Raw genomic sequence first — 24,822 nt, 5'->3', positions numbered from 1 at the left:
CCCCCCCCTCTGAAAGTCTCACCCTCTGCTGTTGGTTCTGGGGTTAAGAGGAGCAAGTTAATATTTTTTTATCAATAGATCTTGAGGACTTGAGGACAGTCATTATGTTTCTCTGTTCCCCACCCACAACTGAGTCTTTTTGTCCTTAAGTTAAATACTTCAAGCTCCTTCAACTGACTCTCCCATGGAATGAATTAGAACCCTTTCTCCATCTCCTTTGCCATCCCATGCAATCCTTTTCCTCTCCACTACTTTCAGACAAGAAGATAGAAAACTTTAAAAGACTGTTTTTTCCTATTATATTTCTTCTAGACCCAAGACTTCTATAATGGGTTGGAATCCTTCAGGAATGGTGAAGGACAGGAGTCAAAGATATATTTCGTAGAATCCTAGAGATAAAAAATATTTATTATAATTCAAAAGAACTCACCACGTGATTTAAATACATAGTCATGAACAGGAATTTTGGGACGATCAATAAACACCTGATCTTCTTTGAGTAGGACCTCCTTGATCCTCGGCAAGCCGGTTACCATCATAAAGGTTTTATTGCCTGCATGTGTGCAGACAACATTCCCATATTTCTTGATTAACTGAAAAAGAATTAATTTGAGTCACAAACTTCCATTGCCTTTAAGGTTACTTTTTTCCTGTGCTGTTATCAGATGTCACTGTAGAAATGAGAAACCAATTCCAATTGAATACACTTAGTTGAGATTGATTCAGTTCCAAAGAATTCAGTCAGGTTCATCCCAACCAATATTTGTCATCCAACTGAATCCCAAGCGCTGTGATAGGAACAGATCAGGCAAATACCCCAGTTCCTTCCCTTGAGAACATGATATTGGACAGCAATGTAGCTTGCCTATATAAGTAAATGCAGAATACATACAAAGGAAATTCTAAATGATTTCTGGGGAGAATAGCACCTGGCAGATATTAGGAAGATGTCCTGCAGAGATTCTCCTAAAGTTGAATTTTGATGGAAACTGGAAATTTCAAGAGATTCAGAGTAAGAGGGAGTCCATTCTAGGCCCCATAGAGCCTTCATTTAAGCTAGTACACTGGACTAGAAATATTTAACAAAGATCAACTCAGAGTTTAGTACATGGAAAAGACTTAGTGATCGATACTTGAATCATTAGTAAGTTAATTGTAGTGGGCAGAATGTGAGCTCCTGGAGGGAAAGGGCAGTTTCATTTTTGGTTTTTTAATTTCCCACACTTAGCAGAACCTGGCACAAAGCAAGAAATGCTTGTTGATTGGTTGAGTGATTGATTGATTGATTGACTGAGTTTTTTTCTCCCATGGCACTGATGAGATTTGGGAGAGACTAGAGGAAAAATCACTCAAAAATCACCCAAAACCATCATGATCATGAGTTTCCATGAACTTGGCAAGTTTTATCTTCATGGAGCAGACACCTCCAAAGTCTTTCACCATACCCTTATCTGAACCCATTACATACAGCTTACTAAGATTTGAGAATGTTGCTCTTCTGTTTCAAGAACCTCAGACAGTGAAGGACCTTAAGTTGATAACAAAGATGATTGTTTTCAGAAGTCAGGAATGTTTAGACACTCAAGAAAAAAGCAAGGCAGGGTGTTAGAAGGACTTATGGTTTGAAATCTACTAAGATCTGGGTTTATATCCATCCTTCAATACCTACTAGGAGTCAGGTACTGAGCCTTTTCCAACATTTTATTTCTGCACATAAAGTAGGTCTCTCAAAGGGATGTGTTGAAGATCAAATGATATAATGCATGCAAAGTTCTCTAAAACCATTCAAGGGCTATAACAATATCTCCTTGGAAGTAGCACCAGATACTGCAAACAGACCCATATTGGTGTCACAAAGACTTGGGTTCATGCCCCACCCCTTACTTATACCATTTGTTTGACTCCGGAGAAGATACTTAATCTTTGAATGTCCTAGGAAGGAGATCTTCAGAGGATTACTTCTGGATTTGTGCTTGACCCTGAAACATTTTATCAGTGACTCAAAAAAAAGTTGGGTTACTTGTCTTTTTTTTTAGGTGTTTTTTTTTGCAAGGCAAACGGGGTTAAATGGCTTGCCCAAGGCCACACAGCTAGATAATTATTAAGTGTCTGAGACTGGATTTGAACCCAGCTACTCCTGACTCCAGGGTCGGTGCTCTATCCACTGCACCACCTAGCTGCCCCAGGTTACTTGTCTTAACACATAAATGCAACTTGCATTAACACATAGATTTGACCAAAAAGTCAAGGACACATCAAAGGTCTGACGTAACTAGTCCCAAGTCCTAAGAACAGAGTCATGGACCAGCCATTTTAAAACTTTGGGTGTGTGAATGTGTGTGTATGTATATAGTTGTTGTCGCTTTGTTAGTTTGGTGAAGACTATGGGTCCCTTGTCAGAAGAAAGTTTTTACATGCATAAAATAAGCTCTATCTTTCTATCTATCTATCTATCTAGATATAATTTTTTATATTTATCATATTTATTTTATTTTTGTACAAATGATGTTTTTATCTTTATTTTTTAAATGATGTTTTTTATACATTACTAAAACATTCTTGTTTAAGAGTAAACAAAATACCCTCCCCCCAAAAAAAATACAGACCCTCATGAGCAATAAAGTAAAGGAAAGAGGAAAAAATAAAATTTGAAATAAAAAATACTAATAATAGGGGCAGCTAGGTGGCACAGTGGACAGAGCACCGACTCCGGCCCCAGAGTCAGGAGCATCCAAGCTCAAACCCAGCCCCAGGCACCCAACAATCACCCAGCTATGTGATCCTGGGCAAGCCACCCCAAACCTATTGCCCCCCAAAACCCCCCCAAAACCCCCCCAAAATGAAAATAAAATAACAACAACAACAATAATAATAATAATAAAATGTGCTTCAGTCTGTGTTCCAACACCACCAGCTCTGTTGCGGGTAGATAACATTCTTTAGGCTAAGTCCATCACAAAAGCTACTTCCATATTTTTTCCATTGTTTCCATTGCTGATTGCTACTCCCTCCATTTGTATTTCCCCACTACCATATACTATATTTTCTCTCACCTTTCACTCTGTCCCTCTTCTTAAATGTACTGTAGGGTAGCTGAATGGCACAGCAGACTGATCACTGACCCTGGGGCCAAGAGTCCCCATGCCCACATACCACCCCTAATGCCCAGCAATCACTCAGCCCTGTGGTTCCAGACAGGCCATCCAATCCCAGCCACTTGCAAGAAGTAAAAAAGAAAATGTGCTATATCTTACCACTCTCCCCTACAGTCCACCCTCTCCTCCAACACTCACATAACCTCCTTCCCCCCTCCCCTTTCTCTCCTTCTTACTCTAGATGTCTATACCCCATTGAGTATATATGCTGTTTCCTCTCTAAGCCACCTCTGATGGGAACGAAGTTTCCCTCATGCCCCATCGCCTTTCCCCCTTCCATATCATTGCAATAGCTCATTGTAATAAAAAAAATCTTATTATATGAAATATTTTAGCCTATTCCACATCTCCTTTCTCTTACTCCCATTACATTTCCCTTTTAGCCATTGACTCCATTTTTATAATATATTATATCTTCAAATTCAGCTCTCTCTTGTGCTTCATCTATAAAAGCTCCTTCTACCTGCTCTGTTAAAATGAGAATTTTCTTATGAATATTATCAGTATCATTTTTCTTTGCATAAATACATGCATTTCATCATCATTAAGGCCCTCATATTTTACCCTTCTCCTCCACTCTCCATGTTTCACCTGAATCCTCTCAAACTTTCTGTTCAGCTCTGGCCATTCCAACAGGAACATTTGAAATTCCCCTGGTTCATTGGAAGTCCATCTTTTCCCTGGAAGTGGATGTTCAGTTTTGCTGGGTAGTTGATTCTAGGTTGCACTATGAGCTCTTTTGCCTTCCGAAATATTATATTCCAAGCCCCATGAGCTTTTAATGTAGTTGCTGCTAAGTCCTATGTGATCCTGAGTGCAGCTCCATGATGTTTGGATTGTGTCCTTCTGGCTGCTTGTAATATTTTCTCTTTGACTTGGGAGTTCTGGAACTTGGCTATAATATTCCTGAGGGTTGTTCTTTTTGGATTTCTTTCTGAGGGAGATCAATGGCTTCTCTCAATTTCTATTTTGCCCCTTGCTTCTAGGATATCAGGGCAATTTTCAAGTAGGAATTCTTTAAAAATGTTGTCAAGGCTCTTTTCCTGATCATGACTTTCAGGTATTCCAATAATTTTTAGATTATCCTTCCTAAATTTGTTTTCCATATTAGTTGTTTTTTTCAATGAGATGTTTCACATTATCTTCTAATTTTTCATTCTTTTGGTTTTGAAGTATTGTGTCTTGACTTCTCGTGAAATCAGCAGCTTCCTTTAGTTCCATGCTACATCTGAAGGATTTGTTTTCCTCCGAGAGCTTTCTGGTCTCTTTTTCCATCTGGCCAATTCTGCTTTTTATAGCATTCTTCTCTGCAATAACTTTTTGAACTGTTTTATCCATTTGGCCTATGCTGGTTTTTAACATGTTATTGTCTTCAGCATTTTTTTGGATCTCCTTGACTAAGCTGCTGACTTCTTTTTCATGTTTTTTCTTCATCTCTCTCATTTCTTTTCCCAATTTTTCTATATCTCCCTCACTTGATTTTCAAAATCTTTTTTTAGCTCTGTCATAGCCTGAGTCCAATTTCCATTTTTCTTGGAGTCTTTAGATGCAGGGGCTTGTACTTCCTCATCTTCATATTGAGTATCTTGATCCTACTTAGGATCATAGACAATGTATTTCTCTATGGTGTTCCTCTTTTTTCTCTGTTTACTCATTTCCCCAGCCTGTGCTTGGTTTTGGGGTGCTTCCTGGGCTTTTGAGTATTATTAGGACACCCCCCCCCCACAAGGATCTCAGTGTGTGAAGCTCTGTCTTCCCTCCTGGTCTGTGAATGACCTATGGCCAAGCACACCCCTCTGCCGTGGGGCTGAAAGGGTGGGGCTAGACTGTGATCAGGATTTGAATGCAATCAGAGCCCCAGAGTCCTGTTCCAGGTGCAGAGTACAGACCTGGGAAGTCTCTCTCCACTCCCCTACTCTTGGAAAACTCGAGGCTCAGTTGCCTGGGGGCTCCTGCTTACTGGATCCTCCTGCTTCCAGTTCCTGGATCTGGGTTGCTGGGCCACTGCTTGCTGAGTGCCTTGAGGACCGGGTTTCATGAGCTCATTCTGTCAGAGACCCCCCCACTTATCTTCCAAGTTGTGCCCAGTGCTCCCTGGGGTGTAGGTCAGGAAACTTCCCCCGCTGCCATGAGCTGTGGCTCCCAGATGCCCTGCGGCTGCCTCCGGGAGGCTGCAGTTCCTTTGCTCTGGGCAGCCACTTGTCCAACCCGGTGGAGCTGAGCCTTTCCACTATTTTCCAGGTTACCTTGGACTGGAAAATTGCCTCACTGGATACCTCTGTGGGTTCTGTCTCTTGAAAATTTAATTAGAGTCCTTATTTTATAAGTTTTGAGAGAGAGCACCTAAGAGAGCATCTTCTCCTGTCACCATCTTGGCCTTGGATATAATTATAAAGGAAGCTAATTATTTTAAAATGCAGAAATTAAAAATTAAAATTCATTGGTCCCAGTTTAAATACCTCTGATTCTAGAGTTTTAAGGAACATCCGAGGTTGCCTATGTAATATAATTTCTGTCAGTCAGACTATTAATGTGCATTTATTAAATGTTTATTATGTCCCTGGTACTATAATAAGTGATGAGGATAGAAAACAGCCAAAGACCATCTCTCAAGGATCCAACTGATCACTTTATAAAGAAGAAGAAGAAGAAGAACAAGAAGAAGAAGAGGAGGAGGAGGAGGAAGAAGAAGGAGAAGAAGGACGAAGAAAAAAGAGGAGGAAGAAGAGGAAAAGAATAGCTGATCTTTATATAATGTTTAAGTGTGCCAGTCATTGTGCAAAGAACATCATAATTACTATCTCACTGGAACATAATCAAGAACTGGATTCAGAAAGGACCTCTGCTTTCATGTAATCCTACATGGCATACAAAATGAAACTCCACAAAGATATACCCCACAAGGGATGAGCATAGGATTTTCTCTGGGTCCTCCAGATCATAAGGGGGATGTGAACCAAGGCCCTCTGTGTCTCCAAACAGATGTTCTTTCCATTGAAAAAATGCTGCTTCACAGCTAGGACCAGAGCATGGATGGATACCCAGACTTGTGGTTGCCCTTTCCAGCACATTGTCCAGGGCCTAGTTCCCATATCTCCCTCACATTTAATGTATTTGAAACCTCGTATCTCATTTCTTACCTGTTTGAAGGTGACTTGGGGATTTGAAAAGTCAATCTGGAAGAAGTTGCCCACTATGGGCAGCCCAGGAGGACTAGGGGGGTAGTTTCGATGCTGAATCGTCCTCTGCAGATATTGTACCAGGATCAGGAAGATGGCAGAGAAGAGGAGGGTCTGCAGGGAGGCTGCTTCCCAAAGGGAAAGGAACAGGGTTCTCAGAGGGAACTGCATCCTTTTTCAGTTCTGGCACCAAGGCCACACAAGTCACAAACCTCTTTACTTCTGTAGCAATAGAAGCAACTATGGGGCCAATAGGAACAGAGTTCATTTGAGACGAAGTTCAAACTATGTTTGTCTCCTTGGATTTGCTGCCTGGGCTGCCTTTATAGTCAGTCAGGGTGAGGCCAGGGATTGCCAAACTCTAATCTGTGACCCAGCCCTCTGCACTTTGCCAGGGCCTGCTTCCTAGGATGAAACATGCCCACTTAGAAAATAAGATTGGGCTTGTTTGACGGAACCTAGAGAGAAAACTTTGCCAGAGTGATCTATCTGGGAAGGCACCACACACATAGCCCGACCCAATAGGGCCTAAATCCTAGGATTAGCGCTTTGAGGCCAGAAGGGACCCAGAAGATCCCCCTTGTTTAGGAGTGGCAAACTGAGGTCCAGGGAGTCCAAGAAAATGATAGGGTTCCACAGCTGTTTATAAGTTTCAAGAACCTCCATTGATACCCAGCTGAGTCCTCTTTTCTCTATTACAAGCTGCCTCCAATGGGCTTGAGAATTAATATAGAAGAGCTCTAAGCCTGAGGTTCTAGTAATATCTGAAGGTTATGTGGAAAGGTTTTCACTGGGTCTGTGCCCTTCAGTGTGAGAAAACAATGTAAACTTTATTAGAATAATTAGGATAAAATTTCAATAGATTTGGAATTTATTGGGATAATTAGAATACATTTTTCTTTCTTTCATTCTTTTTCTTTCTTCTTTCTTTCTTTCTTCTTTCTTTCTTTCTTTCTTTCTTTCTTTCTTTCTTTCTTTCTTTCCTTTTCCTTCTCTTTTCTGATTACATGCAAGGATAGTTTTCAACATTCATTCTTTTGCAAGCTTTTGAGTTTCACACTTTTTAAATATCCTCCTTACCCTCCTCTCTCTCCAGGGCAACAAACAATTTGATATAGGTGGTATATGTACAACTTTATATAACATATTTTCATATTAATCAAGTTTTGAAAGAAGAAATAGATCTAAGGGGGGAAACCATGAGAAGAAAGAAAAACCATAAAAGAAGTTTCAAAAAGTGAATATTAATATGCTTTTCACTAAGAATCCATAGGTTCTTCAGTGGGTATGGGTGGTATTTTCCTTAGCAAGTCTCCTAGGATTGTCTTTAATCATTGAATTGTTACATGCATCATAATTGATCACCTCATAATGTTGCTATTAATAGGTACAATGTTCTCCTCATTGTAAATTCATGCAAGTCTTTCCATGCTTTTCTGAAGTCAGGCCGCTCATGATTTCTTACAGTACTCCACAACATTAATATATCATAGCTTGTTCTACCATTCCCAAATTGATGGGTACTTTAAGCAGTATTTCACAAAATGTCATAAATACTTCTATTAGCCTTAGCTTCAAAATGTCTTTCCCCCTTCTTTATTCTTTTTAATTAAATTTATTTTTGCTTTTGCTTTGCCTGAGATAGGATAGCTAACTTTGATTTTTTTTAAAATTTTGGCTAAAGCATAATTTATTCTGCTCTAGCCTTTTACCTTTACCTTCTTGTAAACAATATATTGTAGGATTCTGGTTTTTATTCTATTATACTATCCACTTCCATTTTATGGGAGAGTTCATCCCATTCACATTCACAGTTAAGACGACTAATTCTGTATTTACCTCTATCCTCTTTTCTTTCCTCATATTTCTCCTCATCAGTGTTTTACTTCTATCTGCTACCTCTTTCAATGTGCCCTCCCTTCTATAAGTATGCTTCCCTTTAGTTCTCCCTTTTCCTTTTTCCTCTTATTTTTCACTTTAACTTTATCATTACTTTTACTTTACCCTTCCCTTTTATCATCCTCTTTTTCCTGCTTCTTTCCCCTCCCCCTACTACTTCCCTTTAGGGTAGGATAAATTTCCAAACCCAGTTGGGAATTTATGTCGCTTCTTCTTTGGCATTTTGTGCCTCTTCATGTGGTACTATTTATTCTCTATGCTTCTACCTTCTATTCCTGGTGTGACCTGCTTTTTCAGGTCTTAAATGCTTCATAACTTTCTTTTACCCATACTGTCTGTCAAAATATCGTTTATCTGTTCTTATAGAAGTATAATTCTCAAGAGTTGGTTAATTGATTGATTTTATAGGCTTCATCACATTTCAATCACTTCATACTGATACCCTCTGTCCAAGATCTCTTTCCTCAGCTGTTCCTTTAGAAATACAATTCTCAAGAACCATAAACATCAATTATAATCCATTTATATCCCACACCTTCTAAATAGACTCCCTTCAACTGTCTGAATAGAAATATTACCCTCATGAGCTAAAATATCTACTAAAGTATCATCGCTTTCATGATCAATCTATGCTCACACTCTCTAAGTATGCTTCATTTAACTATCCCAAGAGAAATACAGTTCCCAAGATTTACAAGGTTTGTTTTCTCATGTAGGGATGTACATAATTTAGTATTTAGTATTTTTTGATTTTTGATCTTGGCTTTGGTAGACCAATAATTCTTAAATGATCTCTCTTGGAACTGTTTTTTAGGTTGATCATTTTTTCCTAAGATGTATTTAACATTTTCTTCTATATTTTAGTCTTTTGGCTTCATTTGATGGATTTTGGTGTTTCAAAGACTCATTATTTCCATTTGTCCAATTTAAATTTTAGGGTAAAATTTTCTTCAGTTAGATTTTGTTTTTCTTTCCTAGTTGGTTAATTGTACTTTTTGATGATAATTCTCTTGTATGACTCACTTTCCTTTTCTTATTTTTACATGGCTCACTTCCCTTTTCTCCATTTTTCTTCTTTCTCTCTTTTTTAGTTTTTAAACTTATCTTTGAACTCTTTCAATTGCTAACTGTTGAAAAGGGTAAAGTACTGTTCCAGTCCTCAAAGAGCTTATAGTCTAATAGGGAAGAAAACATATACATATATATATATATATATGTATAGATATATATATTTGATATTCATATATATAAAGATATATATTTATATCATATTTACATAAAAGCAAGTTATTAATTGGATAAATGTTATTTGTCCTTCATTCTAGAAGAGGACCCATAACATTAGTAAGATGTTGTCATGACATACAAGTGAATTGAATTTAAGTGAGGAAAGGATGTGCAAAATTACCTGCCTCACTTTTTTCCTTCAGAGGTGTCTGGATCCCGTAAGCAGATATGGCTAAGTATGACTGGAAATGGCTCATGGGGCGTTATATAAGGAGCAAGGTCAGTTTATCTGGACTAAAGAGGTTAGGAGGGGATATAATATCCAATGAGACTAGAAAGCTAGTTTCACCTAAACTAGATTATGCTGTGTAGCATAGAGCTTTAAAAATCAAATTGAGAATCATATGATCCGATGTCTGAGAGGCTGTTGTAGATGTGAGAGAGGTAAACAGCAGAGAGATTGGGGCAGGATAGTTAGATCTGAGAATTGTAATCACAGGGAACATACTCAAATCCATGGACTTTGACAACAGCATAATGAATGGACTGGAGTTATGAAAAACCTGAAATGAGGTCCAATGAGGAGACTGCTGCAATGATCTAGACAAGAGGTGAGGAGGACTTGAACTAAGGTGAGGGTCATGAGCGTGGAAAGAGATGTTAGAGAGGTAAACATGAGATGCAGCAAACCGAGTGGATATTTGGAGTGAGGAGCTGAAGATGATGCTAAGATTATGAATCTGGCAGTCTAGAAGGATGGTGATAGAAAATTTGGAGAAAAAGATTTAGGGATAAAGATAATGAATTCTGTTTCCACATAAGTTTCTGATGCCATCTGGACATTTGGACTTGGCATATTTGTGTTTAGAACATATTTGTCCACCTCTACTGATTGTTTTGGAAATATAGCTTCTTCCTCAAGGTCTTCAGATTCTCTACCATTAGGTTTGTGTTGTTTGGTTATTTCAGTTGAGTCCAGTTCTTCATGATTTTATTTTGGGGTTTTTTTTGGCAAAGATACTGGAGGATTTGCCATTTCCTGATCAGTAAAGAAACTGAGGCAAACATTGCCCAGGGTCATAGATAATAATTTGTGTCCAGTGTCACAAATTGATTTGAACTCAGGTCAACATTGGAAGGCACTAGAATTCACAAGTTTTGGGGAAAACTTTCCGTAGGATGTAGGCTTAAGGCTAAGATATGACTAACTAGATGCCCATGAGGTGTCTTCCAACTTGAAAATTGTGCTATCTTCTGATGTCTTTGACTTCATCAATCCATCTGTCAATTATTCAATAACCATGTATCAATGTTTAACACAAATATTTTGCTTTAAGATTCACAAAATTCTTAATTCATTTTCTCACTTTATCTTCACAGCAATCTATAAGGTAGTTGCTATCAGCATTTCCATTTTACACTTATGACACTTCTGCCATTTCACATGGTGCAATGACCTTACTTCTTACCAAGGCTGACCCCTTCTTTTTGTTTGATTCCAATCTATCCCTTCTCCTCCAGAAGACTCTCTGTCTTACTGTCTCACTTATTTTCAATCTCTCTCTTTTTAATTGCCTACAAGGATCACCAAATAACTCTCATGATATGTCTGCTCCATCATTATCCCATATCTCTTCTGCTCTTTTTAGATAAGCTCTTGGAAAAGACTGTCTACAGTAGAACTTTCTTCTTTGCCTCCTCTCATTCTCTTCTTAATCCCTTGATGATCCAACTTTCAAACTTCCGTTTCCTGCAAAACTGTTCTCTCCAAATTACTAATGACAAATTCAGTGACCTTTTTTAATTCTCATTGACCCCTGCAAACCTTTGATACCCATAAGGATCCCATTCTTCTCCTCGATATTCTTTTTTCTCTAGATTTTCAGAACACTCCTCTCTCTTCAGTTTTCTCCAATGTCTATGACCACTCTTCCATCTCCTTTGTTGAATCCTCCTCCAGATCATGCCCTTTAGCTATGTAAGTCCCTAAGGGATATGTCCTAGGCCCTCTTCTCTTCTCCCCCTATATTATTTCATTTAGTGATCTCATCTACTTCTATGGATTTGACTATATTCCCTGTGATTACAATTCTCAAATCTACCTATCCTGCCCCAATCTCTCTGCTGTTTAGCTCTCTCACATCTACAACAGCCTCTCAGACATCTCAAATTGCATGTTCAGTAGATACCTTAAACTGAATTCATTTTCCTCCTAAAATTTATCCCACCTTCTAATTTACATATTACTGCCAAGGGCAACATTGTCCCCCAAGTCCTTCAGGCTTACAGTTGAGGAGGCATCCTATATTTTTTGAAAAATAGAGGGGGCAGCTAGATGGTGCAGTGGATAGAGCAGCAGCCCTGGAGTCGAGAGTCCCTGATTTCAAATCTGACCTTAGACACTTAATAATTACCTAGCTGCGTGGCCTTGGGCAAGCCACTTAACCCTATTTGCCTTGCCAAAAAAAAAGCAACTAAAAAAAAGAAAAATGGATAACCTGATTGGGAAGTCATGGCAATTTGCTACCAATGTGTCTGTCTCTTCTGTAATGATCTTACTTTGACAGTAGCTCTCTAGTGCACATTAGGTTATTAAAGCAGTGATAAAGCAGGGATGTTCTCTCTAAGAATCATTCTTTGTCTCCCATAAAGGTATAGAAAAATTGTTTACAGTCACCATAGGATCTTGGAACAAATATTTTTCCAAATGAAATTTGCTACTTTTTTATTTTTCTAAAAAACTCTATTTTCTTGTGTTTAACATTTGTTACATTCCTGCAAGGGCACATTTATAGCAAGAAATGATGTGATTTGCGAAACTGCTTCAGGGATCATAAATTTAGAGCTAGAAGAGATCTGGGGAACCATTAAGTCCAACTGCCTCTTTCTACAAATGAGGAAACTGAGGCAAAGAAAAGGTGCAAAGAAAATGTTGAAGTAATATTTGAACTCAAATTTTGCCTTTAACATTTACTATCTGAGTAATATAGGTGGCACATTGGATTGAGCACTGCCTTGGAGTCTGGAAGACATCCTTATGAGTTCAAATCTGATCTAAGAATAGATTTACTAGTTCTGTGATCCTGGTTTGCCTCAGTTTCCCCATCTTTAAAATGAAGAAGTCTGAGTAGATAGATAAAATATAAAATCTTTTTAGCTCTAAATGTATATTTCTACAATTTATTATTTTTGTTAAGCATACTTGCCCATTCACATATGGCAAGTAAGCTAACCTCTTTTTGTCTCCATATCTGCAACTATAAAGTGAGTAAGTTGGAAGAAATATCTCCAAATATCTTCTGGCTCAATGATCAATGATTCTATAAATCTAGGACTTGTGATCATTTACCATGTAAAATGTATAAAACAATATATATTGTATAAGAAAACTTTGGCATTCTATCATCTGGCCTATTAGAACTCTGACTTCCAGAACCTGAAAGTACCTCCTCAGAATTTTTGTCAGTGAAATTGTCCAAAAACCCAGAAATAACGAACATAATTGAGAACTTGCCAACCAAATCTAGCCAGCTGCAGTTGACTATAGCATGTATATTGTAGGTACATGCCCAGTTAACCTCATCTCCATCGTTTCTGGATCTTTTCAAACTTCACCCCTAGATTTTTCCATTTAAATTCAGATACAAAATGGTACCATTCAGATAGACCTCCATCTGTCAGGGCTCTTTCATCACTGTCCTCATATTTTGGAATCACTTGTGAAGAGTGATCAGTCAATCAGTCAATCTCACTGGAAACTCCAAGTTTACCTTATCCTAATTTCCCACACTCTCCATTTAACTTTTTTTTATGTATTTATTTTTCAGGGTTTTTTTTTTTTGCAAGGCAAACAGGGTTAAGTGACTTGCCCAAGGTCACATAGCTAGGTAATTATTAAGTGTCTGAGGCTGGATTTGAACTCAGGTACTCCTGACCCCAGGGCCAGTGCTCTCTATACTGCACCATCTAACTGCCCCTCTCCATTTAACTTTAATCAAATTTTACTCTTTATGTAAACAACCCAATCCCCATGGATCAAGGTCCAGATTTACCTCTTTCCTTTCCCCAGGTTCAAAATAGCTTCAAACCATTCCCACTGTCCACTATCAACATACACAAGATCACACTCACTGCTATTCTCTTGTTCTCACATGACTATTCCATTTCTGTTTTCCATAGACACTCAGTACTATATGCATAGAAGGCTAGGGAATGTCCTGATGGCTCTATGGATTTGACAGTGGATTGGGGTAGGGACATAAAACTAACAGCTACTACATTTTAAATGTGATGGTCCTCCAATTCCATTTATGTTACTGTACACTCTGGGGGTTAGAGCAGTGATTTCATTGCTATCTGATAACAAATTTACATCTGACTTGCAGATTATAATCACAGAGCAAAGAGAAACTAGATTTTTAAGAAACTTGCCCAGGTACAGACATCTATTTCCATCTTGAATTCTCTTCTCTTTTTTAATTACACTATTTCACTCTTGATCTCCTCAGCTCCCATGGATTGAAAGAGCACCTCAAGGCTGATGGTCCCCACATCTATTTTCCCAGTCCCAACCTCTCTCTCTTGACTTGGAGAACTCAAACTGAATGACAGCTAAATTTTTAGATTTAACCTTATACAAAATGGTACCATTATTTTTTCTTTTCCCCTTATTCATTTGTTTTTCCAATTACATGCAAAGCTAGTTTCCAACATTCATTCTTTTCCATGATAATTTCCTGTATGCTATTGCCTAGGCTCTTTTTAATCATACTTTCAGACTAATAATTCATAAATCCCTACTCATAAGTTATCTATTTTGGATCTATTTTCCAGGTTGGCCATTTTTCCTAAGACATTTTCTTCTATTTTTTATCTCCAAATGTCTGATGAAGACCTCAAACCAAATGACACCTAGACATTTTAGAGTCAATCTATGCAATATGATATCATTATCTTCTTTTTCCCTCCCCCCCAAAGAAAGATCCCTTTTCTTAATTTTTCTCTTACAGATGAAGGTGCAGCCATCCAAGTTACCAAGGTTCTCTACCTAAGAATCTTCTTCATTCCTGCCCTCTCTCCCCTATTTCTTATCTGGTATAAAGCCCTGACAATATGACATATGACAGTATAAAACTGGTGCTTAATAAATCTTTATTGCCATGTTTTTTATATCTATCACATAGGGTATTAATAGGTGATATGGCTAAAAGTACATGGTTGATAAATGCTTGATGTTGAATAAATGAATATTTTGGGGGGTTTTTAGGTTTTTGCAAGGCAATGGGGTTAAGTGGCTTGCCCAAGGCCACACGGCTAGGTAATTATTAAGTGTCTGAGGCCGGATTTGAAGAATTGGATCATTCATTGTTGATCATCAGGTACTCATGACTCCAGGGCCAGTGCTCTATCCTCTGTGCCACCTAGCCGCCCCATAAATGAATATTTCTGAAAGCAAATGAATCATCAATAGCTTATGTATCAATTCCCTTGGTTATGTAGTTCCAACTCTTGCCAAGCATGCCTTGTGTTCCAAGGGAAGAGGTTACCTATCAAACTGTATATCTTATTATTAACATATATTGAATATTAATAAAATTAATTCCATTCTAATTTCTTCTTCTGGATAAGGGGAGGGGAACCTCTTTCTTTTTCTGCCAAGGACCATTTGTATATTTACAAAATCATTTGAGGGCCATATTTGCTCAAACATTTAATTAATTCACCCCCATTCACTCATAGATTTATGGAATTTTGAGTCCTGCTTTTCATTGCTTTGGCAACACCGGACCAATATGGTCCATGAGCTAGAGGTTCCCCAGTCCTGCTCTAGATGATCATCTAAGGAAGCTCTTGAGAGACATAGACCTCACTCTGTAGAAGACTGCCTAGGAAGTGATACAGACAACAAACACCATGGATTGTTTTTTCCATTTCTGATTTTAATGCTCTATCCCCAGTTCTTGCAACACTTGGAAAGGAGTAGCTACTTAATCAAAACTGGTAGAATTGAACTCAATTGAAGTGATTTGAAAAGATATTCAGAGAAATGAGAACTTACTTTGGACTGGGATTATTAGTCCTGCCTCTAGAGATTGGCAGAGATTATTATCGCCATCTTTTACCCAGGAATTTTTTTTTTAATTTTCATTCTTTAATATGGTAAACTTCTTTTTATTTCCCCTTCTGTGACCTGGGCTTCCTTTGTTCACCTTATAGAACTGCAGTTGTTATGATTAAAATCTTTAAATAAAAGAAACTAAAGTAAATGTGTTCCTTCCAAGCACAATTAATTTATTAGCAATGGATAGCAATTTGATACTAAAATGAGTCCATGGTGACTCAACTTGGTACAAGGACTTCATTGTGAACTCACAAAGTATTTCCTTATAAATATCATGGAGGAACATTAAAAAAGGAACACAAACAATAAATGAAGAACATTGATCATAATGATTCACATGGGCAATAAGGTTTTCTGATTGCCTGGAGTGTTAAAAGTATTTCCATTATTGGCATGGATAATGGAATGTGTAAGCATCTCTGGTAAGTATAGGGAAACTTTGTAGAAATAGAGCACTTTAAAACATTAGAAATGCTCAAGGTGTGGGCATTCCCAGCTCCACTGATTATAATTAATGGTGGATTTACTATAATTTATTAGGTATAGTAAGCTCATTGATAGGAATGAAAAACCAAGTGCATTAACTGATTGATTAATATTTTCCACTGTGAAAGTAAAGGGAAATGATGAAGGAGAAAGTGAGTGGTTTAGAGATGAAACAATCGTAATATTTACTGGGCTCATTTTCCATGCCAGGCAAAGAGCCGTTGACTTTATCTACAAAGGTATAAAAAAAACAGACCCTCCAAACTGGAAACCTCAAGGAGTCATTAAGGATCTTTAAAGATCATCCACATCAATCTATGGATGCCTCCTGTAATACACCTAAAGTCTCTCAAATCTCTCTAAAATAACTTCCATTGTTTGAGTTATAAGAGCAGAAGAGAACCCCCAAATTAACCAAACTAAAACCCCCATCTAGTCCCACTGCTTGAGGGAAGAGAGGAAAAACAGTGAGCCTCTGTTCCTAACATCAGAGGGTTTTAAATTTAGATCTGGAGGGGATTTTAGATATGACTGTCCCTCCTTATTTTAGATGATAAAACAGAGGCAGAGGTTCAAGTGACTTTCCCAAGGTCACCCACCAGCTAGTAGGTGACAGGGCTGGGATTTGAACCCATGTCCTTGAATTCCAAATCTACTAAGGATTCTCTGCTTTTGGTGGCATTAATTCCCCCCCTTTTTCTGAGCAGAAAGGTACAGAGGGAATACAGCTACACCCCCTTTGTCTTTTTCCTCCTCTTCTTCCTTCCTTCACTTCTCTCCTTTTCCAGACAGAAACTTGAAAGGGCAGAGTGGGTGACTGTGAATGATGAGGATGATTCCAAGTCCTTCCCTATGGCCCATTGAAAACTACCCACAGACCTAGTTTGGCCTACATCACTCGTGGAAGGGCACAGATTTTGTAGGGGACAGGAGAGTGGGTCAAGCCAGCTCGGAAGTCCAGGTTCAGCTGGGTGTTTGGTGGGGCCCGGAAGGTGAATTTTTGGAACAAGCAAGTGAAGAAAAGGAAGATCTCAGTCCGGGCCAGTTGTTCTCCCAGGCAGGCCCTCTTTCCTGAAAGGGAAGGAGATCAGAAGTAGTGAATCCACTAATGCTTGGTACAGGCTGGAAGTTGGGGTGGGGGAATCTCCAGGGCATGGGTCTGAATCCCAGAATTAGGATGAGCCTTGAGTATATTCAGTGTCTTTTTCACGACTGCTATGCTAGTAAAAGTCAGAGGGGGGAATTTGAACCCAAATCTTTTTTGCTTCATGTAAGGCACCATATATACCATACCAGGCTGCTGCAGACCTCAGTCTTAGTACAGGTGAAAATGTCATTAGGCAGAGGACCTGGGTTCTCATCTTAGATGCTTCTCACCCAAGTGACATTAGCCAAGTCACTTAAGTGGGTCCAAGCTTCTCATCTATAAAAGGAGGGAGTTGGCCTGAGGCAAAAACAGGTCCCTTCTGGAAATTTAATCTAGACAAGTTCACTGCAGAGACATGGAATCAGGAAGCCTTCAGTTCACATCCTACCCCTGATACTGGTCAGATATAAGGATTTCAGCCCCAGCATAGAAGGGAAATTGTGAGTCCTATAGCTGGCATGACTTGACCAATTAGATTTGGGTAAATGGAAGCTAATGACTATATGAAACATCAATAATCAGCCAATCAAAATAAAATAATAAAAAAGAAGAAAATAAAAAATTCATTGGAAAGCAGCTCACTTGGAAACTAGTTCCAGGAGAAATAATCTAAGAATGATTGAATTATCTCATCAAAAAAAGCTGGGACAAGATCTTTCGGGAAATTATCCAGGAAAATTGCACTTAGAACTAAAGAGTAAAAACAGTCATTGAAAGAATCCACTGACTACCTCATGAAAGAGATTCCAAAATGACAACCCCAAGAATTACGGTAGTCAAATACCAGAATTACCATGTCAAATGGAAAAGACGGCTGGCAGTCAGCAAGAAATAATTCAAATGTCAAGGAACCACAGTTAGAATTACACAGGACTATGTAGCTTCAACTTTAAAGGATCTGAGTGTCTAGAATATGATATTCTGGAAGGCAAATGATTTGGGATTACAACCAAGAATCAGCTACTCAGGAAGAATAAAAAATGTTCTTTCAGGAGAAAAGACTGACATTCCATGAAATAGGTAGCTTTTTAACTTTCCTGATGAAAAGACCATAGCTGAGGAGAAAATTCAATTTTTAAATACTAGTCTCACAAAAATGCATCTTTAAAAAGGGAAATGGTTATTTAAAAAGATGTTCAATAACACTAAACTGTTAACATTCCTTCATAGGAAGAGGATACTTGTAAGTCTTGAGAATTCTTAGCTTTTGAAAAATAGTATTATTGGAGAGAGGTTATGAGTAGATGTTGATTTGATGTGATGAAATAAACACAAATAGCCATAAAAAAGGATATACTGAAAGGAGGAAAGGGGAAAGTAGAATATAGTACATCACATGTAAAAGTATAAAGTATCTATAAGAATAAAGGGAAGGAAAAGAGGGGTGATAATTGCTTGAATCTTACTTTCATCAGATTTGATTTAAAGAATTCATTACATATAAATTCATTTAAGTTTAGAGATTTATCTTATCCTATAGGAATTAAGAGAGGAAAAGAGAAAGAAAATGGAGTGAGGGACTGATAGAATGGAAGTCAAAAAAGAGAGTAGAAGTAGGAGCAGAAAAGAAGAAAGAAAAGGAAGGAGACCTGATAGAAGGGAGGGAAGATTGAGGGATGTGACAGCCAGAAGCAAAACAGTGATGAGAGAAATTATTGGTTAGAGAAATGCAAATTAAGGAGTGAGGGCAGAGGATGATATGGTTCAGATTTACACTTTAGGAGAATCATTATAACAATTGAGTAGAGGCAAGATTGATTCAGTGAATGACTTGAAACAAAAAAAAAAAAACACTGAAAAACCTATTGCAATGATCCAGATGAAAGATGGTGATTTTTTAATATTTTCAAAAAACCTTCAAAAATACTTAAAGTCAAAACTTTAAAATTTATTAATAAATTAAATTTATTAAATTAAACTATTGATAAAAATAAAGGTAAAATTTATTCACATATTGATTCTAAAATAATTTATTTTTTATAATTTTGAAATAATTTTTTTATAAATTTAAGTTAGTACATGAAGCAAACAAACAGTATTTGATGCTTCAAGGGTCATTTAGTCCAAGTCCTGACAGAAGGACTCCCTAAAATGATGTACTAGACAAATGTCCATGTTGACCCCAAGAAGAATGAATGTGGTAGTAGTCCAATTTATTGGAATATTGTTGTTCCCATCTCCTTCCCTTTGCACAGGCTGCTTGCTCAGATTGGTCACTACCTCCTCCTCCCTTTTGCCCATTTGAACCCCCATCTTCCTTCAAGGCTCAGCTCAGAGGCTGCCTTCAGGTGTTGGGGTTTTCTCCTTTCTGAAATTCTCTGTATTAATTTAGTATCAGAACATTCTGAGACATTGAGGGTTTTAGTGGATGGAATCTTTCAAACCACTTACTCCCATACCTTCACTGTAGATTAAAAAAATAAAACAGTCCCAGAAGATCAGTCACTCCAAATCACATAACTAAGAAGAAGCATAATTGAAACTCAGATTAGAATTCTTGGTTCATAACTTCAGACCTGGAAGGAACCTTATTGGTCATCTAGTCCAATCCCCTTGTTTTGTAGATACGGAAACAGAGACCCAGGATATTTAAGTAGATTTTCCAAGGATAGTGTGGAAATGAGTACTCAAAGCTAGATCTGGGGGAATTCTGGGGTCCTTGCAAGAGGGTCTGTAAAGCCACAAGGCAAAACTGGACAAAGAGATGAATCTTTCCTCACTTCAACCAGATTGCTGTTCTCTAAAGAATGGGGAAAAAACAACTTGTTTTCTCTTTAGACAGCTCAGGGTCAGACATCCTAGATTATTAGTTCTCTTTTTGATGGTTGCAGATGCTCTTGTCACCAATAAAATACAAATGTAATTTAGAGATTTGCTGAGTCCATGTGACTATGGCATCTAGGAGACCAAGGAATATGGAATGTAGGGAATTGAGGTTGATTTCATTTCAGACCCTTCACAATTCGGTAACTTTGGGTAGATCATGCAATGTCTCTGAGATTTTCTTCATCTGTAAAATGGGCACTTGTACCTACCTCATGTGGTGGCAAGGAAACTCTAAAGGACTGTCATTTTTGTAGATTTTAAAAAGCTATCCAAAGGACTGCTATTTTAAATTTTGTTGTGATATATTTTCGTAGCTGTTGAATACTACCAGTATTTGTACCCTCACATATTGTGGGTTTCAGGAAGTCCAAAGTTTCTTAATGACAAAAAGGTTGGCATCCCCATGGCCTAGGGACCCACCCCCTTCCTGCTGAATGTGACTCACCTATTGAGAAGGGCAGGAAGGATTCTCTTTTCTTGAATTGACCATTCTCCAGAAAATGTTCTGGGTTGAAGGTCTCTGGGGTGGCCCATTCGTTGGGGTCCCTGTGCAAGGCAGTCAAGTTGGTCAACAATATGGTCCCCTGGTAGAAGAGAAAAGAACTGAATCCAAGGACCTGGATGAAAGAGGAACCTCTCCCACCCTCTCGTTTTACAAAAGAGGAAACTGAGGGCCAGCAGGGACAAAGAACCACCTGAAGTCACACATCTTATTCTTAGCCAAGGCTGTTGTAGAACTCAAGACAACTTAGGACAGAGTTTCCCAACCTGTTTGGGACACTGGCAAAGCCTTTGGAACCTTCTCAGAATCATGCTTTTAAATGGATTAAATAAAACATATAGGATCACAAAGGAAACAGATTATGTTGAAATGCAACAATGAATATCTAAATAAAACAAAATAAAAAATCAAATTCCAAGGTAAGAACCCTGATTTTAGACAGTCATACTGAGTATTAAAAGTACATCTAGTGATCACCCATCTATACCTCATGGTTTACGGATGAGTAAGACATGAAAAGGTAGAATCATCTAAGGTGACCTTCCTAACTGCTTTATTCTAAATGGTCACTTTGGGGTAAGTGTGATGCCCAACAGCACTGAGATGATCATCCTCCACTTGCCCTCTGCCCATCTGGGACCACATTCTGCCTAATGCCTACTTATGAGTTAGGTTGTAAATGAGTTAGCTTTCCCGAACAATGTCCCTTAGAAATGTCAGATACTGTGAAGTCTAATAGAACTGGAGATAAGGGTGCTCATTCATTATATTTGATACAGTTAGAAATTTGGATGACAGATTTAGGGCTTGAAGTCTCTTTTTTATAGGAGAGAGAAAACTGAGGTTTTTCAGTTGAAATGGCAAGTCCAGAGTTGCATAGTAAGCATCTGAAGCTAGATTTGAACACAGGTTCACACCAGCTTTCTATCCCCTGGGCCTTATTGGGTTGAAACTTCCAACTTCCTTGTGTTTGTCTATAAAGATTCACATAGCTGTACTTTGATAACCTGGTTTGGAAAGGAGGGACTAAGAGGGTTAGACAAAGATGGGAACAGAGAAGAGGGCAATGAAGGAGGTGTTCCCAGGGATTTTATTATATATTGTTTGTATGAGGGAGCAGGTGTGGCCCTGTCTCTGAGTCTGGAGATCCTAGAACAAATACAGCTTTCAAATTACATCTTGGAGGGCAGCACCTCCCTCTCAAGATGATTGTGAGGGAGAAGTGAAATATTTATAAAGTATTTTGTAAATCTCAAAGTGTGGTTATCACCTCTGTAGATGAAAAAGAAATGAAACTTGGGCGAGAAGATATGGATTTAAAGTTCAGCAGCAGTGAGTAGGGCTGGGGATAAAGAAGTTACTTAAAAAAGGCCATTTCATGGAACTGAGAGTTGCTATGAAAGTAATGAAGTTCGATGAAACTGAGGGTGGCTAAAGTGATGTCTTTATTTTGATTTCCATGGTGTCCAGGGTCCAAGGTGAGCCTCTTTAAGAGGTGCAGCCTCCACTACAGCCTGGGTCCCAGGAAAGGGTGTTGGTTGGAATATCCTAGCCAGGACCCCAAAGTGCAATCCAGGGGAAGAGAGATGCAAATAAACCCTTCAGAATTCTGTACTCAGTGTCTGAGTCTGTTCTCCCACTGTGATTGAGAAATCACTGTTGTCCAAGTAAATGTGATTTGTTTTGGCCAGAAGAAGGTAGGAAAGTTCTACACGGCAACACAGAGTCCTGAACAACTGGATGGATATTTAATGATCATCGAGTCATACCTTTTTTTTTTCAAATAAGGCAACTGAGTACCAGAAAGGTATCCCACAATGGGATGTCACACATAAGGAATCTAAGTGGACATAAGTAATCTAAAGACAGGATTAAAGTTATGTTTTAAATTCATTGCCTTTGTATACAAATCTGGTGTTTTTTCCTAATTCAATTTCTGACTCAATGATTTTAAGATGCTCACTCAAAGTTTCTTCACCAATTTTATTTTATCAGGGAGCTCTTTGATAGTTATATAATGAAACTTTTGCTCCCCTTCTCAGAATAATGCCTTTTACATTTTAAAATTAAATTCACAGGATTAAAAACAAAACCTCCCTATTCTTTTTTATTTTTTGTTTTTTATTTTACTTTTTAGGTTTTTGCAAGGCAAATGGGGTTAGGTGGCTTGCCCAAGGCCACACAGCTAGGTCATTATTAAGTGTCTGAGTTCAGCTTTGAACTCAGGTCCTCCTGACTCCAAGGCCGGTATTCTATCCACTGCGCCACCTAGCCACCCCCAAACCTCCCTATTCTATGGAAATAAATGATGATAGATGAAATTCATGCACCCTAGACCAAGAGCATTTGTTCTTCAGGTTATGATTATTTTTTTTTTGTTTCACCTTCTTTGACCCCAAACCCCAGGGTAGATGGGCAGTCTAGTATCTTTCCAAATTCATGGGAGAAAAATCAGTTACCTTTGACACATGGTATCCTGCCACTGTTGTATCAACCCTGGCCACCCTGGGCACATTGAAAGGAAGGAGATCACCCATTCTCTGAATTTCATGAATGACTGCATTAGTGTAGGGCAAATTCTCCTTATCAGCCATGGTGGGCTGCCTGGAGTGGCCAATCACCCTGTCAATCTCAGCTTGGATATTGCCTGAAAAGAAAAGTGTTTTTGAGACCCAAATAATAGTTCACATTTATAAAGTTTTTTAAAGTTTGCAAGACATTTTATAAATATTAACTCATTTGATCCTTACAGTAATGTCGGGACAATGCTATTATCATTACCCCTGATTTATAGATGAAACAGGAAGAATGGAGTTAAGTGACTGCCTCACAGTCTCACATCTAAGTAGATTTGAACTCAATTCCATAAATATATATTAAGAGCCTACTTTATGTTAGACACTGTGCTAAACTCTAGGGATAGGAAAAAGATGTAAAAGAGACTGCTGTCAAGGAGATGCATCCTGTAGAACCTGCTAGAGTCATCTGCTCTACTGGCATAGACTTTGAGATACAGCGTCATTTCTACACCACAATAAGAATTTATTTTATTTTTTTTGCAAGGCAGTGGGGTTAAGTGGCTTGCCCAAGGCCACACAACTAGGTAATTATTAAGTGTCTGAGGTCAGATTTGAACTCAGGTCCTCCTGACTCCAGGGCCAGTGCTCTATCCACTGTGCAACCTAGCCACTCCCACAATAAGACTTTAGAAGAAGACTTTGTTTTTATTTTGTCTTTATATTTTTTATCTTTTATTTTTTTTTTTTTGTTTTTCGGTTTTTTGCAAGGCATTGGAGTTAAGTGGCTTGCCCAAGGCCACACAGCTAGGTAATTATTAAGTGTCTGAGACCGGATTTGAGCCCAGGTACTCCTGACTCCAGGGCTGGTGCTTTATTCACTATGCCACCTAGTCAGCCCCGAAGAAGACTTTGTAAGGTTTTTCTTACCTCAAGCCCCAAATAAGGTTCCCTACAGGGAGCAGCTAGATGGCACAGTGGATAGAGCACTGGCCTTGGAATCAGGAGAATGGAAGTTCGAATCCAGCCTCAGCTATTTACTAGCTGTGTGACTTCGGGCAAATCACTTAAACTCAAACATCTCACATCCAGGGTCATCTCCAATCATCTTGATTCCTATCAGGCTACTGGACCCAGATGGTTCTGGAGGAAAAAATGAGACTGGTACTTAGCACAGCCCTCCCTCACTCAAATCCAATTCATGTTTGTCATGGCATCACTTCCCCGATGTCATGGTCTTCCTCGAAAATTAAGGTTTCCTACAGCTTCTAGTCATTTCAACTATTTCTGCCCCCCAGGGCCAAATGGAATTAGCTTAATCACTCTTTTACCCAAGAGTCTTTCAAAAAATTGAAGGACACCATTTACATCTCTCTTAAATCTATGATGATTTTTGTCTCAGTTTAAAGGTGGGGAAAGCTGAGGATGAGAGGACCATCATTTCTTGTGATTTTCTCTTATTTATTCTGTCCATATCGTTATTAGTCTTTAACTGTTTGCATGTTATTTCTCCCATTAGATCATGAATTTCTTGAGAACAGGACCTAGTTGGTTGTTGTTACTGTTTCTTTGTTTCCCCTTTCTTTGATTTCTAATACCGTGTAGCACATGGTAAGCTCATTTACTGACTGAAATGCCTTGCTCAAAGTCTCATGACTATTTAGATGGGAAGCCTGGACGAGAAAACAAACTTTTTTTTTTTTTAGTTTTTGCAAAGCAATAGGGTTAAGTGGCTTGCCCAAGGCCACACAGCCAGATAGTTAT

The 24,822-nt window shown here is 38.4% G+C and overlaps 2 protein-coding genes across 3 annotated transcripts in view; both read right to left on the bottom strand.

Moving 5' to 3' along the window:
- LOC141512400 (cytochrome P450 2J4-like) overlaps window positions 1-24,822 on the bottom strand; it is a 72,680-nt gene that overhangs the window by 27,324 nt on the left and 20,534 nt on the right. The window contains exons 1-2 of one of the 2 annotated variants that reach the window (XM_074221304.1): window positions 6,296-6,505; window positions 431-593 (exon numbers count right to left, since the gene is read on the bottom strand). In XM_074221304.1, the coding sequence (XP_074077405.1) occupies window positions 431-593; window positions 6,296-6,505 (373 nt within the window). Of the gene's footprint in view, window positions 1-430; window positions 594-6,295; window positions 6,506-24,822 lie in introns of those variants that run through there. The other variant, XM_074221303.1, reaches the window with a different exon arrangement.
- Window positions 15,531-23,320, bottom strand: LOC141510824 (cytochrome P450 2J2-like). The gene is made up of 4 exons (XM_074220278.1): window positions 23,293-23,320; window positions 23,002-23,189; window positions 20,486-20,624; window positions 15,531-17,138 (listed from the first exon to the last, which is right to left on the bottom strand). The coding sequence occupies exons 1-4, from the start codon at window positions 23,318-23,320 to the stop codon at window positions 16,957-16,959; spliced, it is 537 nt and encodes a 178-aa protein (XP_074076379.1). The 3' UTR covers window positions 15,531-16,956.

This window comes from Macrotis lagotis, chromosome 2 (assembly GCF_037893015.1).
Source record: "Macrotis lagotis isolate mMagLag1 chromosome 2, bilby.v1.9.chrom.fasta, whole genome shotgun sequence".
NCBI lineage: Eukaryota > Metazoa > Chordata > Mammalia > Peramelemorphia > Peramelidae > Macrotis > Macrotis lagotis.
The sequence above is the reverse complement of the archived record's forward strand: the minus strand, read 5'-3'. Positions and strand labels throughout refer to the sequence as shown.

What these genes read in the sequence shown, in the direction of transcription:
- LOC141510824 (XM_074220278.1), bottom strand. Translation starts at nt 23,320, where the DNA reads ATGATAATAGCATTGTCCCGACATTACT. An exon ending in AGCATTGTCCCGACATTACT is followed by an intron (nt 23,190 to 23,292) that starts GTAAGGATCAAA and finishes TTTTCTTTTCAG; the next exon opens with GCAATATCCAAGCTGAGATT. An exon ending in CTTCCTGCCCTTCTCAATAG is followed by an intron (nt 17,139 to 20,485) that starts GTGAGTCACATT and finishes CTTCCCTTTCAG; the next exon opens with GAAAGAGGGCCTGCCTGGGA.